At 38.2% G+C, this 24858-nt stretch overlaps 1 protein-coding gene across 2 annotated transcripts; it reads right to left on the reverse strand.

Moving 5' to 3' along the window:
• Nucleotides 1-337: 337 nt before the first annotated feature.
• On the reverse strand, nucleotides 338-3291 carry LOC116259072 (trihelix transcription factor GTL1-like). Of its 2 annotated transcripts, XM_031636698.2 has the most exons (3): nucleotides 3120-3291; nucleotides 2517-3002; nucleotides 338-1826 (listed from the first exon to the last, which is right to left on the reverse strand). In XM_031636698.2, the coding sequence occupies exons 2-3, from the start codon at nucleotides 2984-2986 to the stop codon at nucleotides 563-565; spliced, it is 1734 nt and encodes a 577-aa protein (XP_031492558.1). In that variant the 5' UTR covers nucleotides 2987-3002; nucleotides 3120-3291; the 3' UTR covers nucleotides 338-562. The 2 variants fall into 2 exon arrangements, with proteins under 2 accessions (XP_031492558.1, XP_031492550.1); XM_031636690.2 differs by having other exon boundaries at nucleotides 2517-3291.
• Between the last annotated feature and the right edge of the window lie 21567 nt (nucleotides 3292-24858).

Raw genomic sequence — 24858 nt, forward strand, 5'->3', positions numbered from 1 at the left:
CATTTTAAAAAATCGTTTATACAAGTAGATTTGGACATTTTGAATATACTGCATGTTGGAATTTAAATTAAGAAACGGACTGTAGTTCGGCCAATACAGACGTTGGACGACAAAATCTACCGAATATGTATATATATGCATCTTAAATTTCCCATTCTATGTTGGTTACTGCTAAATTAACATTAATTTTAAGGCTTCTATCTTTTCCATCTCTCTCCGTCACTCACAAACCCATAGATCAGAGGACAAGCAAATCTACATGCATATTAGATATTACGTTGGAAACACCCATGCAGGGCTTGAGCTGAAGAGTGAAGAGTCCATTTCAGAAATGAGGTAGCAACAAGCACGCTCTTTCTTGTTTTTCTTTTGCTTTTCTCCCTTTTTTCCAGCTGAATGAAACAAACACACATTCAAAGTTTTCTGTTCTTCTGTAGCTTCCAAAACAATACGTTATTACCTCAACACCCATATACCAAATATTGCATATTGGCAACCTTTGATGCTCCCACAGAGAAGGGGAAAGAGAGAGAGAGAGAGAGAGAGAGAGAGAGAGAGAGACTCAGACAGCACCATCGTAGTTGGAGGAGAGCTTGCACACCATTTCCATCAGAGAAGATTGAGCCTCCATACCATCCAGATTATCGCCACCATCCATATGCATCATCCCACCAACATAGTCCGACGACTCCGTCGCTTCGGCCGATCCACTCTCGGCCGCAACTCCTTTCTCCGAGCACTTTTCCAGCACCTTCGAGCTGTGTGGTTGCTCCTCCTGCTTAGGGAATGAGAGGACCCCATTCTGGTACAGGCTGCTCAGCTGGTGGAAGTAGGGGCAGGTCTTGGAGTCGGGAGGCCGCAACTTGGCCGCACCATTGGTCTTCCTGAAATACTTGTTGATGTTCTCCCACTTCTCCTTGCACCTCTTGGCGCTTCTCATGTATCCCATCTGCATCATCTCTTGGGATATTCTCTCCCATAGCGACCCTTTGGAGTTGCCGTCCCTGAACTTCTCTTCATGCTTGCACCTGAGCTTTATCAGAGCACAGACCTCAGAGCTCGGCCACCTCTTAAGGGGGCCTGCTCCGCTTCTGCCATTGGCGTCTAGTCCCTGCAGGTCCAAGCTCACATCACCTGGTGTGCTGATTGGAGCTGGGTCTGGTTCTGGGTCAAAGAGAGGGTTAAGGTTGGGGGTAGGCCCGGAATGTGCCTCTTCAAAGCTTGGTAGGGAACCCTCCAAATGGATGTTGTCTTGTGTCAACCTCTTCAAGAAGCTTATAATCGTCGCCTCTCTACTTGATGCAAGGGCTTGTTCTTGTGTCCTCATCTCAGTTTCCTTATTCAGCCTTGCCATCTCCTGCCTCTTCCACGCCTCCTCCCTCTCCATTCTCTCCTGGTCCCTCCTCTCAACAGCCTCCAGGAACCTCCTCTGCAGCGCCTCCTGCTGTGCCATCATCTTCTTCACCATATCCTCGCATAGGCCCTTCATTGCTTCAAAGTTTTGCCCCTTCCTCCGCTTCTTGCTCGTGTTCTCGCCCGCAGATCCATCTTGAAGCAATGGGTTCTCGAGCGTCTCCTCCTCCGATGTGCCATCAACGTGATTCTTCTCTAAGGCCAGCGTCTGCTCTTCGCTTGCAGAAGCACCAAGCTTAGAATTGTTGCTGCTGCCATTGTTGTTGAATAGGGTCTCAAGCTCGGAGTAGAACCTGTAACTCTTCCCATCCTGCCTCCCCGTGTTCTTTGTTTTCTTGTAGTACTTGGTCACATTCTCGAATTTTTCCTTGCATTTCTTCGCACTTCGGTTAAATCCGAGCTCTGCAAGCTTCCTGAATTCCACAGGGAAAATATCACAAGTCCATTTTATTCTACTCCATGCGGTGACACGTGCGGCCTGCAAAGCCAGCTAGGCGCACGTGTATCCCAACATGAGAAAATGTAAGTGGTGGGTGAAGTTTCTATAATTGAAGAGGCCATGGACACCTTCTAGCTCAGTCCATACCCACCACAGAACTTGCAGTCTCTGTCAAGAATTTCTCATAAATAATCTAAACCGCGATTAGGTGCAGAAGGGAAAAGGCTGAATTTATAGCAAGAGACGTTGCAGTCGAGCTCTTGGGGTCTTTAGGGTAGGAAAATGAAAAACTAAATTAGTTTCTTAAGCAACTCATCTTAGTTTTCTTCAGAAAAAGTAGACCCCAAAGTGCAATCGAGGTATATCGTGCCAATACATCAATTCAGTAGCAATCACTAGTTTTTGCACCACTGCTTATGTTCTCAAAGAGAAAGAAATACATATGCAACAAGACCCATCTTTCAATTCCTCATAAAACTTTCACCCCATACTGAAAATTAAACTGAGATGCTGTCAGATGCACAAAGACACGCAATGACTTTGTACTTAGTACTAATTGTCTTGTGCAAAAATATGTGTACTAAATCACAAGCATTATCACTTCTTTTTGGATCTGTAAGGAGAAAGAGCAGACGATATGGCCGGGTGGGAGGACAAGGCATACCTTGAAACATGTTCCCAAACGGTTCCTTTGAAATTTGAGTCGCGGATGGTTGCTTCCACACTGGATCTGATCTTCAAGAGCGCTAGAGTCTCCTCCCTAGGCCACCTGTTTGTGTGCTCGTGGAGAGGCTTCTCCCCTCCAATTTCCGAAGCCGCAGCACACCTTTCTTCCTGATCTTCGCCCTCTCCTTCCTCTCCTTGTTCTTCTTCCATGCCGCTAACAGCAGCGGGCTTCTCATGGTGACCTCCAATTGGGTCCTGCACAAGGCCATGCTGGTGGAAGTGGTGCAGCAGATGCAGCTCGTGGCCTGAAGAATTCTCAATTTGGTGGTGATGGTGGTGCTCTTCCGTGTCAATAACGGGGTTGAGGTTGAAGAAGGGCTGTGGGGAGAGGTGATGGAGGCCAGATCTGGATGATATGATCTGCTGGATGTGATCAGGGAGAGAAGTATACTCTAGGCCTGACTGCATCCTTTACGTCTTCCCCCTGTTTTTTCTCTTTACTCACGGTCAAAATGAATCCACAAATAAAACTAATACAACAAGAAAGAGAGAGGGAGAATGAGAAAGAGAGAGAGAGAGAGAGAATGGTGGTTTCGCTTACTTTTCTTTACTTAGATTTCTATTTTTCTGCAAAAGGGCACTGGAAGTGGAGAGTTAACACTGGGGAACAGGAGCATGAACAGTAAAAGGAGTTTAAAAAAGGAAGAGGGGAGAGAGCACAGAGAGGGGGGAGAGAGAGAGGGGGGTCAGGCACAGAATGGCATGGTTAAAGAAAAGCATGTGAAGAAGATAATGATAATGCAGGAAATTGAGAGAGATAGGATTCTTTCAAAGAGAGACAGCCAATCAAAGACTGTGACAGCTGCAGCTGCCTCATCTGACTGTGAGCAGACCTATCTTTCTCAGCCTAGGGTTCGTTTTCTTCTGTAAATTTACAGGGCCGCCCTCCTTCTCGCGCATCCCTCTCAACTTACCACAAGTCCTATCCATGCAAACTCTCACAATTCGGCTTTCTAGCTAGCGACCAAGGAGTTTCAGTTTGATGGTTCAGATAGACCTGAAACTTAGAAAAGACTCTCCCCCCTTGGATCTTCGTCTGGTTTGCATTGAGCTGCCAATTATCTTCAACATGAAGGTAACTAAGTCTGTTCGGGAGAGCGGAGTTTCCCACCACCTGTCGAAGTCTTCACACAACCTCCCTCTCATTCCTTTAAGGTATAGGGTTTATTTTAAAGTGCATTTCAACTTCTATGTTGGTTGGTAACCGTCCCTTGGGCAATATAAAGAGTTGACAACTTCGAAATTTGAAACAGACCATCTACCACCATCACCCTAACCATTGCACCCAACTCCTCATGGAGGAAGCAATTAACTCTTTCATTTATACAACTCTAAAATCGTCAATTGCAAGCAAAGATGCTATTATGCTTTACTGTGGGCCTGAATAAGTTTTTTGCCTTGTCGATGACAACTACACCAAATATATTTTTAACTATGAATGAGCGTACTTATTTTGTAAATAATATACATTTAACTCGTAGCAAGTTAAAATCTAAATCTTATTTCACGAATATGCTCGTTATATATATATATATGAAAAAAGGAATAAATATTTTGTAAATGATACATTTTGAACTTAATTAGCAAACTTAACCGCCTGTACTGACACTAAGAAAATATGTTAATGAAGAAAAAAGAAGGAGTTGGTGCAATGGTCAAGATGAACACATATAGGTGGATTCTCTTCGTTTGTACCTTCCATGGCGTCAACTTCATGACGCTGCAAAAGTTAAGATAATGATATGCAAACTGAAACATAGTAGAAATGTCACCAAAAGCACCAAAAGGTCTTACTGAGGTGGTGCCGCTAGTTGCATGTGGAACTAAGTTTTTGAAGGGTGTTTAATTAAAAAACACCGAATCAAATACTGTTGAACTCCAATTCTGCAGCGTGTGCATTTCCATTATAAGGCTGCCCAAGCACCTGAAAAGCTCGCATAATCGAACAAAGTTAATAAATCCAGATTCTCGGTCATATTACTTTTAAGGTGTGACCTTTATATACATATGCAGCTCAAATGGTTCTTTCATATAATTTGAGCCGATCAAAGTCTCAAACACAATGGCTTCATTTGGCACTAAAGTATCTAAGTTTGAACGCCGATGTTTCTTCCGCCCAACCATATTTACCAGTCCTCCAAGTGGGACAGCCGGGCACTAGGAGACAGAGATCGTGAAGGCATGGGTTTTATTGATCTCATATAAGCTTTCATGAGTAAGCTGACCCACCCGAGGCGGATCTAAAGCTTATTTCGGCTCTATCTTGGCCAAGTGGGTCAGCCTTGAGTACGATCATGAGCCTAGTGCAGCGTACAGTACTCTTGGTGGGTCATGGGGTCGGCCAAACTTGGCCAACTCTATGTATCTAACGCTTCATGCTATGTCTCATTTTTCTTCTAAGGCAGAATCCTAAATTGACAGGAGCGCGGGCCGAGACTCGTGTCTGTGTCAAGCCTTAGTTAGGCCTAGGAGAGGAAAGCTTCATGGTGAATGTTGACCTAAATTTTGGTTTTGTAATTTGATGTAGTTGTCTTGAAATACATAGTGTAGCAGGTCAAACTGGTCGAACTGATGTAGAAAATAAACACCTCTTGCAACTTCTATTCCTATAAGCGTGATCTTATGCTAATAGGATACAATGTCATACCATACCAAGTTGATAGTACATTGAACCCAAGCCAAGGGGCAGGGGTGGAGGCGAGGGAGAGCTCGCATGAGCCCTGACCCTCATCTCAATTATTTTTTTTAAATTACATGTAAATTTTAGAAAATTTTAATTGTCATATGTAAACAATTTGAAAATTGAAATTTCGGTCATGTTAAAATTTAAAAACTTCAATTCGACTTTCCATGATTTTTTTTTCCAAGTACTAATTCATGAATCTTTGGCCTTCCAAGTTGAGAGTCCGAACATGAAATTCAAATGTTTTTTCATCCTTTGTAAAATAGTGTAAGAATCAATACCTAGTTTGGACATACATCATGATAGGTCTTCGATATAAGTAAGGAAGCACATGCTTCGATGTGAGAAGGGTCTTGTCATGTTTGATTAATGTACCATATCGGATCCGGATCCGACTTCCAATGTGTTAGTTAAGCTAAAACGGATCTGGACAATTTGCATCCACTGACTTTTGACACATGTGCCCCTTGCAGTTGAATATCTGATCAGTTTAGATTACTCATCTCAAATACAAGGATCATTGGCTAAGTAATAAGCAACAAGTCTTTGATACTTTTTTATTATTATTTTGTTCGCTTGGTGTTACGAATCAAATACGAAAATTTTCAAAAGATCAGTTTTTTGGATTTGAAACTCATCATTCCTCGAATCTAAAGTATTTGAGCACCAAAATTAGGACCAAGCCCGAGCGCCAAAATTAGGTTCGGTTGTTTAGAACAAACCGGGCCGGATCAGATCTGTGCCCGGGGATAAAAAAAGGGAGGTACGTTCCTGTCCTTGACTTCGTATCCGGGACGATTTCTGGAAATCGATGAATTAAGGGGTACGCCCGACCGACCGACATGTACCCTGACAGAATATTCCCAATGCACGTGGATGGAGCACATTTTCGTGAATACGAGCAAGTCATGGGTATTTCAGTAATTTTATAAATAACTAATTTTGAAAAATGATTTCCCTAAAATGGCATTTGTGGTCCCTACAGGCGTTTTTTTTTTCCTCAAAAAATTTAAATGACCGGAGTAAAGGTGTGTTTGAAAGGTTTTCGGTACGGACAAGACGAAATGTCTTGAGACATATTTCCGCCAAGCAAACGCGCAGGTTCGAAAGTAGAAAGTTGGACAAGGACACGGTCTCGGGTTTGTTTGATAAGTGAAGAACTTGGTTTGAAGCTAAAAATCAGTTTTACGAAGAAAAACGGACAAGTTTTTCAGGTCCTTCATCAAAACAAGGTTTAAAACTCGGTTTAGATATCATCTAAATACGCATCAAATGGCACATTGGCAGGTTTTGAACTGCAATCTAAACAAACCCTGAATCTTAATCTACCACTTCCAACTAAATACCCTTTACAACTCTCTTTATATTATACTATTGCATTGTTTGGTAGCTTCACGTTTCATACCAAAGTTTACCAAGGATCTTAAAACTGCCGATCTCCTGTCGAATCCCCTCCACTGAAAATCCATGCTTTTTTATAAATTAACGTGGATATGCAATCCGCTGTTGTGAAATCTACTGTTTGCTTGAGCAGTGGATTTCACCTAATGCTCAGTTTGAGACGACATGATCCGCCAAACCGGAAGAGTGAGAATGATTGTTTAATGCGCATAGAATCCACCTACCAAGCAAACGGACCGGACACCTTTAAATTGAATTAATGCATCGCGTACCGACACACATCAATGAGTAGACTTTGTCTTGACTTGCCATAGGAAAGGTGTGACCCAGCAGAAAACACGTAAAAAAAAGATCATTGGGCGCTTTTTCCTAATTATTTTAAATTATTTTTAATAAAAATGGAAAATGGGGCATGATCCAGGACAGAGCACTGAGACCCGCTGGGTGTGCCATTCTCCTTTCCCATTTGAAATGGATCTAAACTCTTAAGTGAAACAAACTAAATGGATTTGAATTACGTAGCATCAGTCACTTAGGATCCAATACCTTTCCGGAAGATTGACCCGAAATTCAGGGCATTTTGGTAAACTTCTGTGACCTCCTGCGCCGAATGAAAGCGCCGGGTTTGGCATTTTATTGCGAACAAGATCCCACGCATAGACTTTATGCTTCCCAGCAGCGAGATTGGAACACGACCCTGAAAGGGGAAGAAATAACGACGAGGCCACTGCAGTACGTTAGGCTGCCGACATTCGTTTTCTGCAGACGGAAAGCTGTTGCGTGCGTTTCACGTTGTCCCGTGGAGATTGGTGGTCTTTCTGTGATTTGAGGTGAGATCCTGTCCTCGGCGATTAGGGGCCTCGTAGTCCGTCCCATGCGTGAGGGACAGTCACGTCCTTGTCCGTCGACTCATCTTTTCCTTATGCGCCCTCCTTGTGTTGGGTGTTAATTTACGTAATTAGCCTTCCCTTTTATATGACTCTCCCTTGTTGTCACGGTCGGTAGGAAAATGAACCTCGCTCGTGCATCCAGCAAGGTGTTGGTCTGTCTCATCTGGCGTTTGAAACAAACACCCAGTTCTTCCTCTCTATCTTGATTCTCATTATATACATTATAAACTAGAACACCAAGGGTTTATGAAAAGGGGAAAGGCCAAAAAGAAGACAAGGAGAGAAGAGACTAGGATATCGAGAAAAATGTCTCCCATCTCTTTCAAACTTTATTTTATAGGGAAAGAAAAATAACTGAAACGCAGTTCAGGATTTTGGCATATATGAAAATGCCCGGCCGCTCCCTTCACTTTTCTCATCCTGCCAACAGAGCTACTCACAAATCCAATCCCACTTTGGGGCTTTGGATCCGTCCCGAGTGTGCGTTTTGGATCTCCTACCAACTTGCGTCCTAATCTGTCCTCGATCCACCATAAACAAGTATATATGGATCCATGAGTTTTCGGGTTCGTCCAAGAGCAGGGTTTCTTTGGATCTGATACCAGCTTTTATCCATGAGTCAGTCCTTGGTGCAACAGCACACATCCTGAATTATCTCGTCTCTCACGGTACACTTTGCATCATTTGATGTCCATAAATGTACAAATTCTCAAGGGTCACCATGTGTGGCGAGTGGTGTGGGCAGTTGCCCACACGAGTCTCTTAAAATTTATTTATTTTTAAATGATCATCTTTAAACATTTATCTTTTTTATATATACAAGTGCCGCACTAGATATGAGTATTTTTTAACAAGTGCTCCTCCAGTTCTGTGTGTGAGTATGTGTACGCGTTGGGGTACCATGTGACCCAACTCTTGACACATAAAACAATTAGTGGAAGGGTTATGAAACACAGACAAATGTACCGCCTGTGAGTTTAATTGATTTACATATATAAGTGCATCATCAATCTCACTTCAATCTGGAAGCTACTCTAAGTTGCTCTTCTCTGCTGCCTCCTTGCTGTACTTTGTGAAATGACAATTCATCCCCACCAGCATCAAAAGATGCTTCAGCATCTCAAGCAACTAAAAGTGAGTCTCCAATGATTTGAGTCCAACTAATGGAGGAGCTTGGAATGCACTGGATTGATGATCTACAAACTCTAGGGAATGACCTAACTACGAAACAAAAAAAAAAAAAAACAATGTCATCTTCCACATTCAGGAAATGACCAGGTTGCTCCATGAGTCGTGAACTATACACAGGAAGCTACCTTGTGCTTGAGGTCGCATGTGTTGTCCCTTCATGTACCAACGCACCAATGGGAGTACTACCAACTTGAACCCTCGCTGGGTCTTGAGGATCTAGTTCCTGTTGTGAACTAGGGCGTGTTTGATTACCTGTGCAAGGTGGAAGCTAGATCCGAGGATTTTAAATTCTTGCTTACGATTGAACGATATAAGGACTACAAGATGGATTTGTAGACACTGCATCTTGAGATCCATGGACATCCAGTCAGTTCCCCTCTCCCCTGAGTGAAGATAACGAATTTGAGGCACGTTAGTGTGCTATTGTCTTAAATATGTGCTCTCAAATCTATAGTTAACCATGAATTTAAGCTGATTCCATTGTTATATCAGGCTAAGTGGTCCATTAGGGAAATTAGGAGCATTGTGAGAAGGCTTAGGTTGAAGCTTCCTGGGTGTTCGTTCCTAATGAAGATTGGAGCAGGTTTATAGAACACATTATATCTCCAGAGTATGCATTTAGGGAATATGTGTTTAAGAACATAATTTTGTTGTCATCAAATGCTTTTTTTAGTTCCATAATCACAATGTTACTCATTTAACACTTTTTATTAATTAAAAAAAAATGAACTATTTTGATAATTGTTTATTTTACCCAATAAAAATAATTCCATTGAATGGTTATTACCTATATATTTTAAACATAACTACTAGCACAACAGCTCAAACTCACTTCTAATTGGCACATTGTATCAGGGCAGGGATTCATACATTGGGCTGATTTAAGTTCATAGATGACAATATTTAAATAAAATAAAAAAAAATATTTTTTTAATTTCTAAAATATCTCATACGACACATTAATATTCATGCTTTCAATAAGAAATGAAAACCAATATTTACAACAGTAGAGCCAAGGATCAGCACTTTCCCATAACTTGGTTGAAACATTGGTTATTCATGTCTACTTCTCTGGTATTTATATTTTCTTATATATATATATATATATATATATATATATATATCTAATATATATGCTTAGTTCACTTGCACAGAAACATCCTTCTACTGTTCTCCTTGAGGAACGTATCATAGCTGGTTGGCATTAGGAGCATGTAGACAACACACCATCAATTTTATTCCTGCAAGTGCTATTCTACTGAACTGCAAACAGTGAGCACGCATGTATGCAATTACAAAAAGAACTACAAATATGATCTCGTAAGTAGATCTATTTGCTTATTTCTTATATTTTAGCTGCTTAGAATGTTCAATGGACCGTTATGCAACTATGAATTAGCTACTTGTTCCAAAGAGGTATCTCAAAAAAAAAAAAAAAAGGAGAAAGGGGGGCATGGGGTGAAACTTTGACCTCTTGAAGGTATCCCTCCCTGCCCCCACCCTATCGCGCACCTCTCTCATATCGCATCTAAGGATGTTTCGGGACCTAAATGAGCTTATGGTCATTTCTTTCAATTGAGAATTAGGGTATCAATATATCTGAATTGAATCGGATCTCCAATCGAACCAATCCAAAAAAAATTAGATACAAAAAAAAAAAAAAATAGTCAATTAAAAAATTGGCTCGGGTTTGGATTTAAGAAATGACATCCAATCGGATTTAGAATTGGATATACATAAATATCCAATCAGATTTATTTTTAGACAAATAACTTATATTACTTAACAGTCTTACATTTCAAAAATGGGAAAAAATCCGGTTTAAAATTTGGATTCGCATATGATATAAAAACCAAACTCGGATTGTAAAATTGGATTTCGGATTTAGATATGATTTTTTCTTTATTCATATTCAAACCCAAAACCAGGTTCGAAAATGTGAATATATGAAAAAGCAAATATAGTTAAAAGTATACCTGATTTGAATCCGATTCATTGACATCTTAGTTTGGAAGAGTAGTACCCATGACAATTTAAACCCATGACAATTTAAACCCATGACAATCTAACTCATGAATAAAAACTACTTATGATAACACCAATACAATCTTTTTTTGTTCTTTCTTTCTTTTCATCGACAATTGGGACACCACTTTCTACTTGTTGTGATTGATGATTTTCTAGGTTCAGTTTTGGAGAACTGGTAGAGAGATGAGACGCCCTAAGAGATCTGGCAATGCATTGCCAACCGCCTGAGAGAGAGTTGCAAAACCACGAAAAAAAATACTCACTGTCCGTGCGTTCCGCCTGTTCCAGCAGTTTCCGTATCCGATGTTTAAGTACTCTGATACAGCACTGTTCTGTGTTAGAGACAGCGAGTCAAACGACTTCTTAGGAGACGTTTAATGGCCGCGAATTAAAAATGATCGATTGCGTTCTTCTTCTTCTTCTTTCTTTTCCAGAAAAAAAGTTTAAAAAGTTTGGACCTGAGACTAAAACCTCAAATTTTGGCAAAACCATATAATTTACATTGCCAAATAGCTAAGAGCTTGACGAGTACGAGCAAGTTTTCCAAAAAGTATATTCCAGAAATCATGCTATCAAACAATTTAGTATTAGTAGCAGGACTAAAAATAATTCTCGACGCGATTTGTTCATTTGGAGTCCGAGTGAGTTGGATCTGAATCTCATATTTGGATCCGGATCACATGCGAGCAGAGTTTTGGAATCCAAGCTGGAAAGAAACCCAAACACAGCGCTTTATGAACATAATGTTGGTCAGCTACATGAATTAGAAAGTATGGGACTTTGACCTATCAGATCCAAAACCAAATCACTAGCCTCTTTGACATTTTAAATGTGTATATAATGTTTGTAGATGAACCAAAATGTACTCACAATTATCAAACCAGCTTAAGTTAAGTTTTAAGAAACTATAGACCCTAGAAAACAAGTTCAAATAAAGTTAACTCTAGAAAAGTCTAATTATCAAACTAACTCATAGTCTAAAAAAAAATCCTCAACCCTGACACCCCTCCTCCTCCTCTTCCTCCTCGGCCCTTCGTCCCCTCCCCTCCTCCTCCCCTCCCCATCGTCCTCTCCCTCAACACCACCACCCGCAGCCGGCCTGTTCTCTTCCACCGACATCTGAAAGCTACAGACAAGACAGGTGTTGTGGTTCTCCAACCACTTGTTTATACAGCGGTCATGGTACCTATGCCTGCAGAGCATCTCCCTCGCCTCCCCATCTGTGCCAAACCCCTCCAAGCACACAGGGCATCGAGCCTCCTCATCCTTCACCGCCATGCTTGCTGACGCCTCGATAGCTTCCTAAAAGGAGGACAAAATATATTATATGGATTAAAAGAATTAAGAAAGCTGCAATAAACTAGCATATCGATTTGAACAAGTAATTCCCAGTTTAAAAGAAATAATCCCAAAAATCATCCACTGAAAGGTCTAATCCAACAAAAAAAAACACGACGGGAATTAAACATTGCCCTATAGGAGATTAGAGACACCAATATCTTTTATGTTGTTGGCTTTATCCAAGGAACACAAAAAGTAAACATTTAGGTGCAAACTTATTAAAAACATAATATGTTAGATAAGGAAAGCACCCAAATGATCTTACACCGAAATATATTCTTGTGGTTTGTGGAACAATTTCTCCAATGACGACATCATCCCAATAGTAGGAGAAGGGAGACATTGATATGTTGTAGCAAATACCACAAGAATATTTCGGTGTAAGATCATTTGGTTTTCGGTGCTTTCCATATCTACCATATTATGCTTTTAATAAGTTTGCACCTAAATGTTTACCTTTCGTGTTCTTGGATAAGGCCAACAACATAAAAGATATTGGTGTCTCTAATCTCCTATAGGGCAATGTTTAATTCCCTTCGTGTTTTTTTTTTTGTTGGATTAGACCTGTCAATGGATGATTTTTGGGATTATTTGTCTTAAACTAGGAATTACTTGTTCAAAGCGATATGCTAGTTTATTTCAGCTGTCTTAATTCTTTTAATCCATATAATATATTTTGTCCTCCTTTTATGAAGCTATCGAGGCATCGGCAAGCATGGTGGTGGAGGATGAGAAGGCTCGGTGCCCTGTGTGCTTGGAGGGGTTTGGCGCAGATGGGGAAGCGAGGGAGATGCCCTGCAGGCATAGGTACCATGATCGTTGTATAAACAAGTGGTTGGAGAACCACAACACCTGCCTTTTCAGATGTCGGTGGAAGAGAACAGAACGGCTGCGGGTGGTGGTGTTGAGGGAGAAGACGATGAGGAGAGGAGGAGGAGGGGAGGGGACTAAGGGCTGAGGAGGAAGAGGAGGAGGAGGGGTGTCAGGGTTGAGGATTTTTTTTTAGACTATGAGTTAGTTTGATAATTGGACTTTTCTAGAGTTATCTTTATTTGAACTTGTTTTCTAGGGTCTATAGTTTCTTAAAACTTAACTTAAGCTGGTTTGATAATTGTGAGTACATTTTGGTTCATCTACAAGCATTATATACACATTTAAAATGTCAAAAAGGCTAGTGATTTGGTTTTGGATCTGATAGGTCAAAGTCCCATACTTTCTAATTCATGTAGCTGACCAACATTATGTTCATAAAGCGCTGTGTTTGGGTTTCTTTCCAGCTTGGATTCCAAAACTCTGCTCGCATGTGATCTGGATCCAAATATGAGATTCAGATCCAACATGGCGTGTCCCTAGATATTGTTCTTACATCTAATAATCAAACACTAGACATAATCACATCATGTTTTTTTAAGACAAAAATATAGTGTTCTTCAAAAACATAATACTCTTCTTAGCAAATGCCCTTTAATTGAACTTATAAATGTTCTTTATCTAGTTCACGATGCAAAATATTAACTGTATATATAGCATCAAGGTTTTGTATATAATACTGGGAAGCGTACATCGGCAGCCAAAACGAAACCAATGAAAGGAAATGAATGCATAACTCAGGCGTCTTCTTGTATAAAACACACAATCAACAATGAAAACTTCATACAACATTATGCATATGAATCTAAAAAGCACAACATGGTACCATAAATTTAATACCTAAATCCCTTACATGTTATTATCTAAATCCAACAACATAAAACCCCAAGATTGGCATGAATCGTATTCAATAATTAGAAACACCAAGCTTGGCACTAAAAAATTCTGACGGCGAAACAAATACCACAAGCTTTGTTGGCAAGACTTGGCAATCCAACAACCATCACCTGTTAATCTGGGAGACAAACCAATATGGCAAGTACATCAGTGAGAGTGCCTCAATATCTTGTTGTGAGAGACCCATAAAGAGGGTGGAACATGATAGAAGGACGCATAAGGAGACACACTACACTAAAAGAAACCAGACTCGATTAAACTGGACAGTCGTTTCAGCATAGACAGAAGTACTGTTTTGCTAAAATGTTATCTTAAATAAAAGATAAACGTCCTAATATATTTATGAAAATTATTTTGATATAAAACATGTTTTGAACTTGGTTGTTTTTATGAAAAATATCGATTTCTTTTACCAAAATGTTGGTGCTTTGAGAGCAATTCATTTTTGCCTATTAACACTATTAAAACAAAAAAAAATTGACGTACTATATATTGTGCATCAACCTATCTTTAAGATCACATTGGTAAGGTTATATTTTAAAAAAAGACTTTAATTATAATATTTAAAGGGAGAATGGAGTACATCTATGGATGAATGCCCAAAGAAGCTTGGGATTCTCTATCATCCCCGTGAATAGTGGTGGTGACTGTGGTGGATTTTTCATTTTATATACGTATCACCAGCTTGTTGAATTTCAATTGTCAATAAGATTTCTTTTTTAAATGGAAGACTAATAAATTATTTTTAATCCTATATTTTTTATTTCCAAGTTCTAATAAGATTTCTGAACAGATTCATAAATTATGTTCTATTCTAACATTTTCATTTCCAATTTCAATAAGATTTCATTCCTAAATGAAAATATTCATAAATTATAACATGGTTGTTTAAGCTTTTGGTGAATGAGGTCTTCCATTATTAGCTAGCATTATATCTATGTGGTGTATGGGTAGGGATGTCAACTGATAAGATTCAACTCAAATATACCCTTAATCGTAGCTGCTTTTACAGATATTCACAAACTCACATTCTAATACGAACTAAGAAAAGTCACATCTGAATTTGAACCCAAAACCCAATTTTGTAATTTGAATCTGAATTTTACATATATAACCTAATCGAAAAACCGAATTTGACCAACTTTAAAAATGTATATATGATCTGAGATGCATGTTTAAAAGTAAATAATTCGATCTGAATCTCTATCTAATAAGATATTCATTTATATCTGAATTTGTATTTGAATCCAATCATATGTCATTTCTTAAATCCAAATATGATCTGTTTTTTTAATCAGATATTAAATTTTCCTTCTTATCCAATTTTCTTGGAATGGTTCTATTGCACATTTGATCCAAATCAAATACATTGACATCCCTACGTATGAGGTGACCTGAGGTACCTAATTGACAGTGTTGTCGCTACGTCGAACACGGATGCAACTCTGTGCCTTATTGGCGAGGGAAAGGAGGAGGTTTTTAGTTCTCATGCAATTAGATTTGTGAATAGTAGCACAAGCTGTGCTTGGGAGTTGGACGACCTACATTTAATGTAAGGTACATGTTCTTGTTTCGAACTTAGAAAGCAGACCAATTCGAGTTTGTAGTAAGTGAAGAATATTTGTGGTATTAGAACCCATAAAATTCACGAGCTGCAACTAGATTTGGCTATATAGTGGAGGGTGCATATTATGGGTTTCGAACACATAACGTTTATGAACGACCAGGTTCAACCTTGTAAAAAAGGAGATGCAGAGCCACATGTAAGTAGGGGTGTACAACAGGCCAAGCCAACTTGGACTCTGACTAGAACTCACCCATATAAGCTTGACTCATTTAATGAAGGTGTTGAACTCGAGCTTGAGTTAAAACTCGAGTCATAAACTAGTCGAGTTCAAGTGACATGAACTTGATCAGCTCGTGTCCCCCCTATTTGTTAATCTTTGGACTATGTTGAATTATACTCAAAACAAACCAAGGGGGGGCTTTTGACACTTGTTGTATTATGATATCCAACATCTGACTCAACTTACAACGTGTGTCTACATGTGGCAAAGCCACCGATTTGTGCGGTAAAATTGGAATAAGAGAATGCTAAGGGAGAGTTTGATGAGAAGAACAATGTGTTTTCTTGTACCTGATGTTCTTAAAGAATACGGTCTAAGAATGTCATAATATTCTTGTTCAAGAAACATGGCGTGTCCCTAGATATTGTTCTTGCATCTAATAATCAAACACTAGACATAATCACATCATGTTTTTTAAGACAAAAATATTGTGTTCTTGAAAAACATAATACTCTTTTTAGCAAATGCCCTTTAATTGAACTTGTAGTTCACGATGCAAAATATTAACTGTGAATACAGCATCGAGGTTTTGTATATAATACTGGGGAGCGTACATCGGCAGCCATGACAAAGTACATATCTCATATACCTATTGATATTCCAAGGATATATAGAACTTCATAAGTATCATACATATAATACCGTCGATAGTTGTCTATGTTGAGTATGGATAAATTTAAGGGTGTTCATTGAATTTTTTATGCGCCATAAGCTAAGAGACAATGGCATCACTTAATTTGATAGCATAAACAAAAATCAACTAAATTTCTTCTTAAAAATAATGTTTGAAACCATGTTTTGTTGAAAATAAAGATGTCTTTTCTAAGTCGTTTGAGTGAGTGGGAGAGAACTCTACCACTGGAGTGAGAGGCCGAAAACCTCATTCCTTCCCCTTGTTCTTGGGGTCCCTATTGTGAGCTGTTCATTCTTGTGTGCTAAGTGGTGTATTTTAAAAACTTCATTTTGTTAAATAAATTAAATACATCATGCCATTTGGTTATGCAGTCAAATTCAAAGTCATATTTAAATATGAACAAAGAAAAAACATATCTGAATTCGAAACCCGATTTTACAATCATAATCCAATTTTTTATATAAGCATCTAAATCCAATTTTTTATATAAGCATCCAAATCCAATTTTTTTAACCAAATTTGGCATACATTCAAAATGTAAGAGAATTAGATATAAGGTATTTGTTTAAACATAAATCAAATCCAAATCCATATCTAAATCCAATCAGATATTTATGTATATCTGAATTCAATCGGATGTCATTTCTCAAATCCAATTATGATCCGATTTTTAATTAGATATTGATTTTTTTTCCATATCCAATTTTTTTGAAAACTATTTAGTCAGATAACCCCAATCCAAATCAGATATATTGACATCCTTACCTTAATATCCCTTTTTCCCCTTCCAAATGACATGATATGATAGTACATGGATATATATTTCTTCACTTGATTTCGTTGTTTTCTTTTTTTTTTTTGTATACAGAACACCAGGTTTGAAACTTGGGCACGTTGCATATATCTATAACCAAAATGATGAAAGCAAATTAAAATCATATAGAATTGTATCTGCATATTAAAAAACATTTTTTTATAAGTTTATGATATTTTAGATTTAAAGATCATTCATAAGGTTAACTGGAGAAAGTAAAAGCATTAAAAACAAAGGGACTGGTGTCTTTTGTGTGTGCGTGGGTGTGTGCGGAGAGAAGGAGAGAAATGACTGATGTCTTTTGTATCTATGTTCTTGTGTGACATATATAAAATGAATGGCTCATATATATATATATATATATATATATATATATGAGCCGTTCATTTTTGCTCATTATAAAAACACTAGTAAAAATAGAAAAATGATCAACTTTATATATATTTTGCATCAACTTATACTTAAGGTTATATTGGTAAGGTTGGATTTCAAAAAAATCAATCTCAAATATTTAGAGAAACTGATAGAATCCAGACACTTAGGTCGGGGATAAAAACTAGACCCTTTAATTTTTTTTCTCAAAAAATTATTTCAAATAAAATAGAAACTTGTTAAGATACTTATAAAAAATATTTTGATATAAAACATTCTTACTGTTTTATCATTTGGGATTAATATTGTTGTTTAATCTTCCTTGGGAATTCTTTTCCCATGGCATGGAAATGTTTGTAATTATTTATGCTAAAATTGATTGTGAAAATTTTCACCTAATGATAATTTCTAGTTTGTGGCAGGGGCGGGATTGGTTCTCTTTTATAATTAAGATAATTAAATATGGTGATCATGTGTAGAAATTACCAGATTGTTGTCGGTAATGACAGAGCCAGAAAAATTGGTTGGAAGGGTACTAGTTTAAAAATACTTATATTTGGTGGGACCTTTATATATATAAGTATAGATGTTGAAAGATGCCTATTAAAAATAAATAAATTTTAAGAGATTAGTGTGGGCAGTTGCCCACACGTGTCACCATGTGGCTATGCGACTGATCATGAAAGTTCCTACAAAATTGCATGGCTAGTTGGAACAATAGTTTTTTCAACAGTTAAGAGACAACAACTAATTTTTATACCGCATTGAATGAAATATGAAAAAATATCAAGTATTTGCAGACGTTGGGGTTATGGAACTTTGAACTTTTTGTTCCACCCCACGAATGAACCAGCATTAAATACCAGAGATTTTAATGCCAAACATTTTTTTCATCAACTAAACAAATGCTACCTTAAAAGGAGGAAATCAGCTGTTAACAACACCAATGATTTGAATGCAGTACCATTCGCCCGTGTGCACGCACGTACACACACACATATATATATATATATATATACACACACATGAACAGAGAAAGTAACTGTTTCATTTGGTTACAGAATATGAATAGCTGGTGAAGACTTGCTCAAACACGCACTAAACTCCAATTAAGTTATTAAAAATAACACCAATATATGATCCATTATCATAACACATCAACCTATAGAGAGAGAACCAAATCTGTGACCAAGGGAAATAAAGGAATAAAATGATAAAGAAAGCACATGCATGGAGAAGAAGTCTGTTGCTACCTTCGTATCAAAAAACTGATTCACAGTTACAGTCTCGTACAAAGCAACAGATATGCAAAGCATTTTAAGGAATCAAAGGCAGCAATGAACCTGACGGTTTACAATAGTGGCACTCATTCACTATAATGTTCTTCATTCATGATCGAAAAGAGTTTAGTTTTTATTGCTGCAGCAGATAGTGCAGCTCTGACAGCAGCTTTACGTCCTAAACCTAATTTCACGATCATTTAAATCATAAGTTATGATAATTGAGTTTGGACGCTGCAGATGAAAGCAAATTTTCTTTTGGGCATTATCATGTGTATGATGTATTAATCTATTATTCATCTGTGAGGACGATCTGGACGGTGAGGATGGAATAGATCTTCCGGATGAATTGCCATCGAAGCTTCTGGTTCTCCATCATCCCCGGGTACAGTGGTGGTGCCACTCCGGCCTCCACATCGCCACCCTTCATGTTGTTGCTTGTCTCCTGCCCGTCACCACCTGATAACCACTGTGAGAGAGAGATAGAAGACAATGGAAGATCAGCAGAAAAATTTGGGGATGGAGAGAGGGAGCGATGGAAGGATTTTATAAGTAGCAAGGGGAGGTTGGTTCAATGAGCCTTCCTGTTTCCTTCATCAAACACCCTCTTTTAGTTTTTCCATGCTTTAAAATCTATCGGTGGACCTGTGGTCTGAAGTTGATCCAAGTCGGATACCATTTAGATCCAGATCCAACTCAACAGGTTGACTCCTTCACACGTGTCAACGAGAAGTTGTACACTGGTATAGTTGTATTACCTCTATTCTGATTCTTATGACCCGGATCCGTTCGTACCCAAAATGGCCGGTCGGCTGATGCAGATTCTATTGTCAAGCAGGTTGATCGGACAACGGTTTTCTCTGTCACCGGATCGATATCGCAAAAATCCGGCAACTCATTTTAGCTGTTTCCGCCGAAGGTTAAAGATAAGCAATATAGCATTTTTATGAATAGATGAAGTTTATTTTTAAGAAATAAAAAGATTTCGTGCATTTTCCGGGGGAAAAGGTTTCAATGAGATGAAAGATTTCGTGCTTTGATCTTTGAAAGAAGAAAAAAAAATACTGTACTATTTCTCCTCCTCTACTGCATTTCACCACCGTAATCAAACACACCCTTAAACATCGCCAATATGACACACACGATTATTTGGAACATTTTTTAATTAATGACACACACGATTATTTGGAACATTTTTTAATTAATGACACCAATGGTGGGTTATAAACCTCCTACTCACCCTTAAGTTGATGTTGATGGCATTTTTTTTGTGGAATAATTTTTTTAATGCATTGAGAATCCAACGGCTACCCATCTCCCAATAATATAATAAATATTGGCAAAAGTACCGTAAATTTATTGTGAACTATGATATTTTCAAAAACCAACCAAGCAATGAAAATGATAATATATCTAAAACATTCTGGTTTTGTAAGTATTGCACAACGTTATTATTAACAGCAACAACACAATTTTTTCCCATTTATATATTTTTAATGCTATTAGCATTTACCAAACGAAAAAAATGTTCATCTCGAGGTTCTACAAGGACACGTGGCTCCACCATGGGTTTTTCCCTGTTCCGGCATGTGTTTGTTTTACCAAAGAGTCATATTCGAAAGGCACGTTTGATTTCTCATAGATCACAAATTGAAACTCAAATTTATAATAGTTGAAATCCACACTTGTATCAAAATGTGGATTTCTACAACCATCTTTACTTTGAATTTCAAATCCACAAGTAAAAATCATGGACTTGAAATGGAAGGTCTGATTTGAAAACCGCAGATCTTGATCTGAGATCACCACGGATCTCAGATCCTTGAGATCACCAAGGATCTTATATTCACAGTAATCAAACATGGAGGAAGAACAGTGATAAAAAAACAATGAAAAACAGAAAAAAAAAAGAGAAGAAGAGATGATGACTTGACTGTTAAGACGTTCTACCTAACAAATAAATAACATGCTTGAAGGAAAGAGATGTGCCTGTATTTTTATAAAGGTTATGCATTATGTTCATTTTAGGTAACTCTCACTTTTATGAGTTTTTTTTTCTAAAGTGTATGGGCATTTGTGTAATTTATTATTTAACAAATTTTATTGTCATTCAATGTCCTTCCACCTTTTTCAGTCTTCAATGCCACTGGTACCCGGTACTGGTGTTGTTCGAAAAAATCGGTTAGAACCGACCTGTTTAAGTCAGCACGAGCATGATTTAGGTATTTCTTGTCTCCAAATTTTGTTATATATTTTCTTTTTATCGACTCTCTCTCTCATTTATATATATATACATATAAAAGAGAGAAGGTTGGGTTTTACGTGAGCTCTTAATTCAGTCAGCCAACAATTCAGTCAGCCAAGTCAGGCTTGCCCAGCAAAATTCTTTTATCGGGCTCTGTGTAATAATCAGGTGGTATGGTTCTTTCCCCATTTGTGTGACAACGCTCACGCCGCCAAACTGGACACCTGGCCGTGTAAGGTGAGACATTTGAAATAACACCACTTACTTTTCTTGTGAATTTTGTCAATTTTAGTGGGATTCTAAATAAGCATACTTTTAGGTTCCCTTTGTTTCCTCCTTTTATATATATCAAAAATGGCAAGCCATCCCTCAACGTTCCTATGGACAGCACCCAAGGACCATTTCACGCAGCACTAAGGAACCAAGAAATCAGGGTGCAGGGCCACAAACTCCAAGCGGACTTACGTGTCCATTAAATATTCAATAACTAATTACTTTTTGAAGAAACATATCTTCCGTTCAGGACCATACCACCATCTCAAATAAAGTGATCGCATTCAAGCTGTAATTCCAAATGCAATTAGTTGCCAAGAAGCAGTGACCGGCCTACCTGCCTTGGTTTTCAATGCCTCCATTTGATATAGTTCCTACTTGGTCGTCTTACTGGCATCGATAGTTCTCTCAATCGAGCATTCAATTCAAACGGGAGACCCAAATAAACTCAGGCTTCAAATCCATTTGGACCTGTTTGCTTGGTCCAGGAAATGATGATCTCCATGGTTTGGTGAATGATTGTGTGGTGGGATCAGGTTGCTCCTTTCTCCTCCTCTTCCCACTATGAACTCACTGATTGGCAGGCCCTGTTTGCTCTTATCCCAATTTCCCATCCCATGTGAACTCAATCAAGAAGCAGACGCCATCAGATAATGGAACTAAATGTGAGTTTGGCTCCTTGCATTCCAGGGTCCACCTGAGGTCCAGTGTGGAAATCGGAGAAGACGACCTCCATATCTAACAGCCATTGCATGATTGGTGGTCTCGCTCTACCAAAGCAAAACAGATCCTTTTTAAGGTAATCAGACTATGCGATCCGCCAAATTATGTTCACATTATTAATGTTCCCACTACATATACACATTTCAAGCTGACGTCTTCAAGTTGACAACCATCACGATCTTCTCTTAATTTCACATTCTTCTGTTCCCACCTGTTCATTACGTGTGATAGTAACTCATACATAATTAATTTTCTGTGACTCTAGGAGTGAGGAGATCAACTGCTCGACCACAACAGTCAATTGTAGTCTCTTTCTTCAGGGATGTTTGAAATGTTATTCAACATTTTAATTATCTTAAAAAAATAGGCGGTGCTTGGATGACAGCTCAAAACCAGCTTTTGGAAGCAAAACCAGGCTGTGCTTCCAAAGTGTCATTTCAAGAGCGTTTAAATAACATTAAAACTGACTGAGAACTTATTCTTATCACACAAACTAAGCTTTTTTTTCTTGTTATCCAAATATTTAAACAAAGTTTTGAAAAATGGGTTTTAACTAGTTTTCACATAATTTGGTTTTCTCAAAACCTTTTTTTTAGACCATTATCCAAACGCACGCACAGTTTGGATCTTTCATTTGTGTCCCAGAAGCTGTGTGTTTTGGCTCCGTTTTTTTTTTTTTGTTTTACTCAGGAGTACCTCAGTCACTTTGGGAATTTAAATACCTTGGTGGTGTTAATGAAGACACCATTGTTCAATCTGTCAGGGCGATTTGATGGCTAGTTGATCTGTGTTTCTTTTATGAGTGGTTTGGCAGCATGAACATATTTTTATATGATCTGATATAAAGATTGCAACAGATTCATAAAATCTACATATATTCCTACGTTTTCAGTATCTGCTCTAATATTTAAAGCGGATTCAGGAAACACTCTGCTGCCAAACTTTGTCTTACAAGTTTCCTGCCAAATTTCTTGCCTGTTTAATTGATTTGTACTGCTTTTTGAGGCATAACTTTGAATAATCGACGGCACTCCATGACTACAACATCAGAAAGTGAGACTTAGAGGTAACAGAATATTAGCCTGACCGCCTTCCTCAGAAGCCGCCATCTCAAGAAAGGTCTTTAAAGGCAACCCCAACTGTGCTCCAGCTAGCCAGCTAGTGAACCATCGTCAATTTGGCAGGTTCTACTCTTCATCAACCACAGATAAAAAGCTATTTGGTTCTTTTCAAGATGATTAAGCAAGTGGGTCTAGGCAACTCTTTGGAATTCAAATTCCTTCAAGAAGTTCCAACTGCAAAAATAAAAACTTCGAAACAAATGAGGACTTGCATATTGACGCCAACCATGTTCTAGATGACCGCATTTGTTGCCTTAAAACACAAGAATATTAACAAATTTACAAGGAAGTAATGGCTACCACATGATCAGTTAAGCGAAAGACAGGAAAAACACAAAATCTAAGAGACAAGCGTGTAAGCATACGGCAGGAATGCCATTGAAACAAAACCTTGTTTCTTATGATCAAGTTAATTCAATCTTTTCTTGGTGCTTGTTCAATGGTTCCAGGGAGGTGAGCTATGGACTAACCCAACAAGAAATCCTACTTAGTCACGCCAATTTTCTTCACATCAGAAGCCCAAACAAACGCTATGCCTTGTCCACCCCCATTTAGCCAGCACACTGTATAGTTGCTTTCAATAAAAAAGAGGCGATCGTTTCCTAAGTTTGAACACTCGATCAGTGCATTCTTATATGACCAAATGCTGTTGAATTATCTATGTTTTATGCTCGTCATTCCATGTATATCTTATCCTCTCACGTCATACATTACGACAATATCTTTAGAGGTCAACTCAAGCTAGATTTTGACCGTATTTAGTTCCAATTCACATTTTATTCACACTAGAGTTTGAATATTTTTTCTCAATTAATTCCACGAACATTTTATATATCCAAACTGGTAAGCCAAGACGGATGGATGTTGCTGTCGCAAAAGAACTGCCAGTGAGAAAATTTGAAGTTCAATCATTGCTGCTTTCAGCCACTGATGTGGTGGAAAAGATGACCTCTCCTCTATTCTACGATCAATAATGTCTTTAGAGAGACCGAAAGAAATGCAAAAACGGAACTTACAGAAAAGAACACAAACAATCTTTATGCTTTTCGAATGTCGATAACTCAAGCTCCCTACAGAAAAGCATCTTTAAACAGACTAAAAGCAGATCTTGGATCTGGATCCTAACAAATGAGAATAATTAAATGAAATCCAAAATATAAGAAATAGACCCTGATGCACCCCTCCTGCGTCAGCCAACCATACAAAATCACATACAAAATCAAGTAATTAGAAAAAAAAAACTGGAGGTCACTGTCTCTAGACAGAGCACTTTGGAAGATGGTAGCCCGTCAAGTTGGCACACTTGCTTCGGAAACCGCCATTACAGATCGAGTTAGACCAAATGGCTTCCTCCAGTTAGCAATAAGTTGAATTTGTCTTCTTCGTATAATGAGGACAAAAGAAATTCAGCTAGACATTCATGATCAATGAAATTTACGTTCCCTACTTGGTGCAAGTTAGATGCCTACATCTTATCATATTGCTTTCTTATTCTATCTTCATTTTCTGAGATTGGCTTCATGAAGATAAGTTGGTGTGACCAAATTGGCCTTCATATACTTTCTATAGGCATTAGGTTAGGTTTTATTGTTTGACAATAGGAGCAGTTCATCATTGTTTCATGGATCTATCTTAAAAGTCGATGCAGATTTATGTAACACTACATTACA

The sequence above is a fragment of the Nymphaea colorata genome, chromosome 1 (genome assembly GCF_008831285.2).
Source record: "Nymphaea colorata isolate Beijing-Zhang1983 chromosome 1, ASM883128v2, whole genome shotgun sequence".
NCBI classification, from domain to species: Eukaryota; Viridiplantae; Streptophyta; class Magnoliopsida; order Nymphaeales; family Nymphaeaceae; genus Nymphaea; species Nymphaea colorata.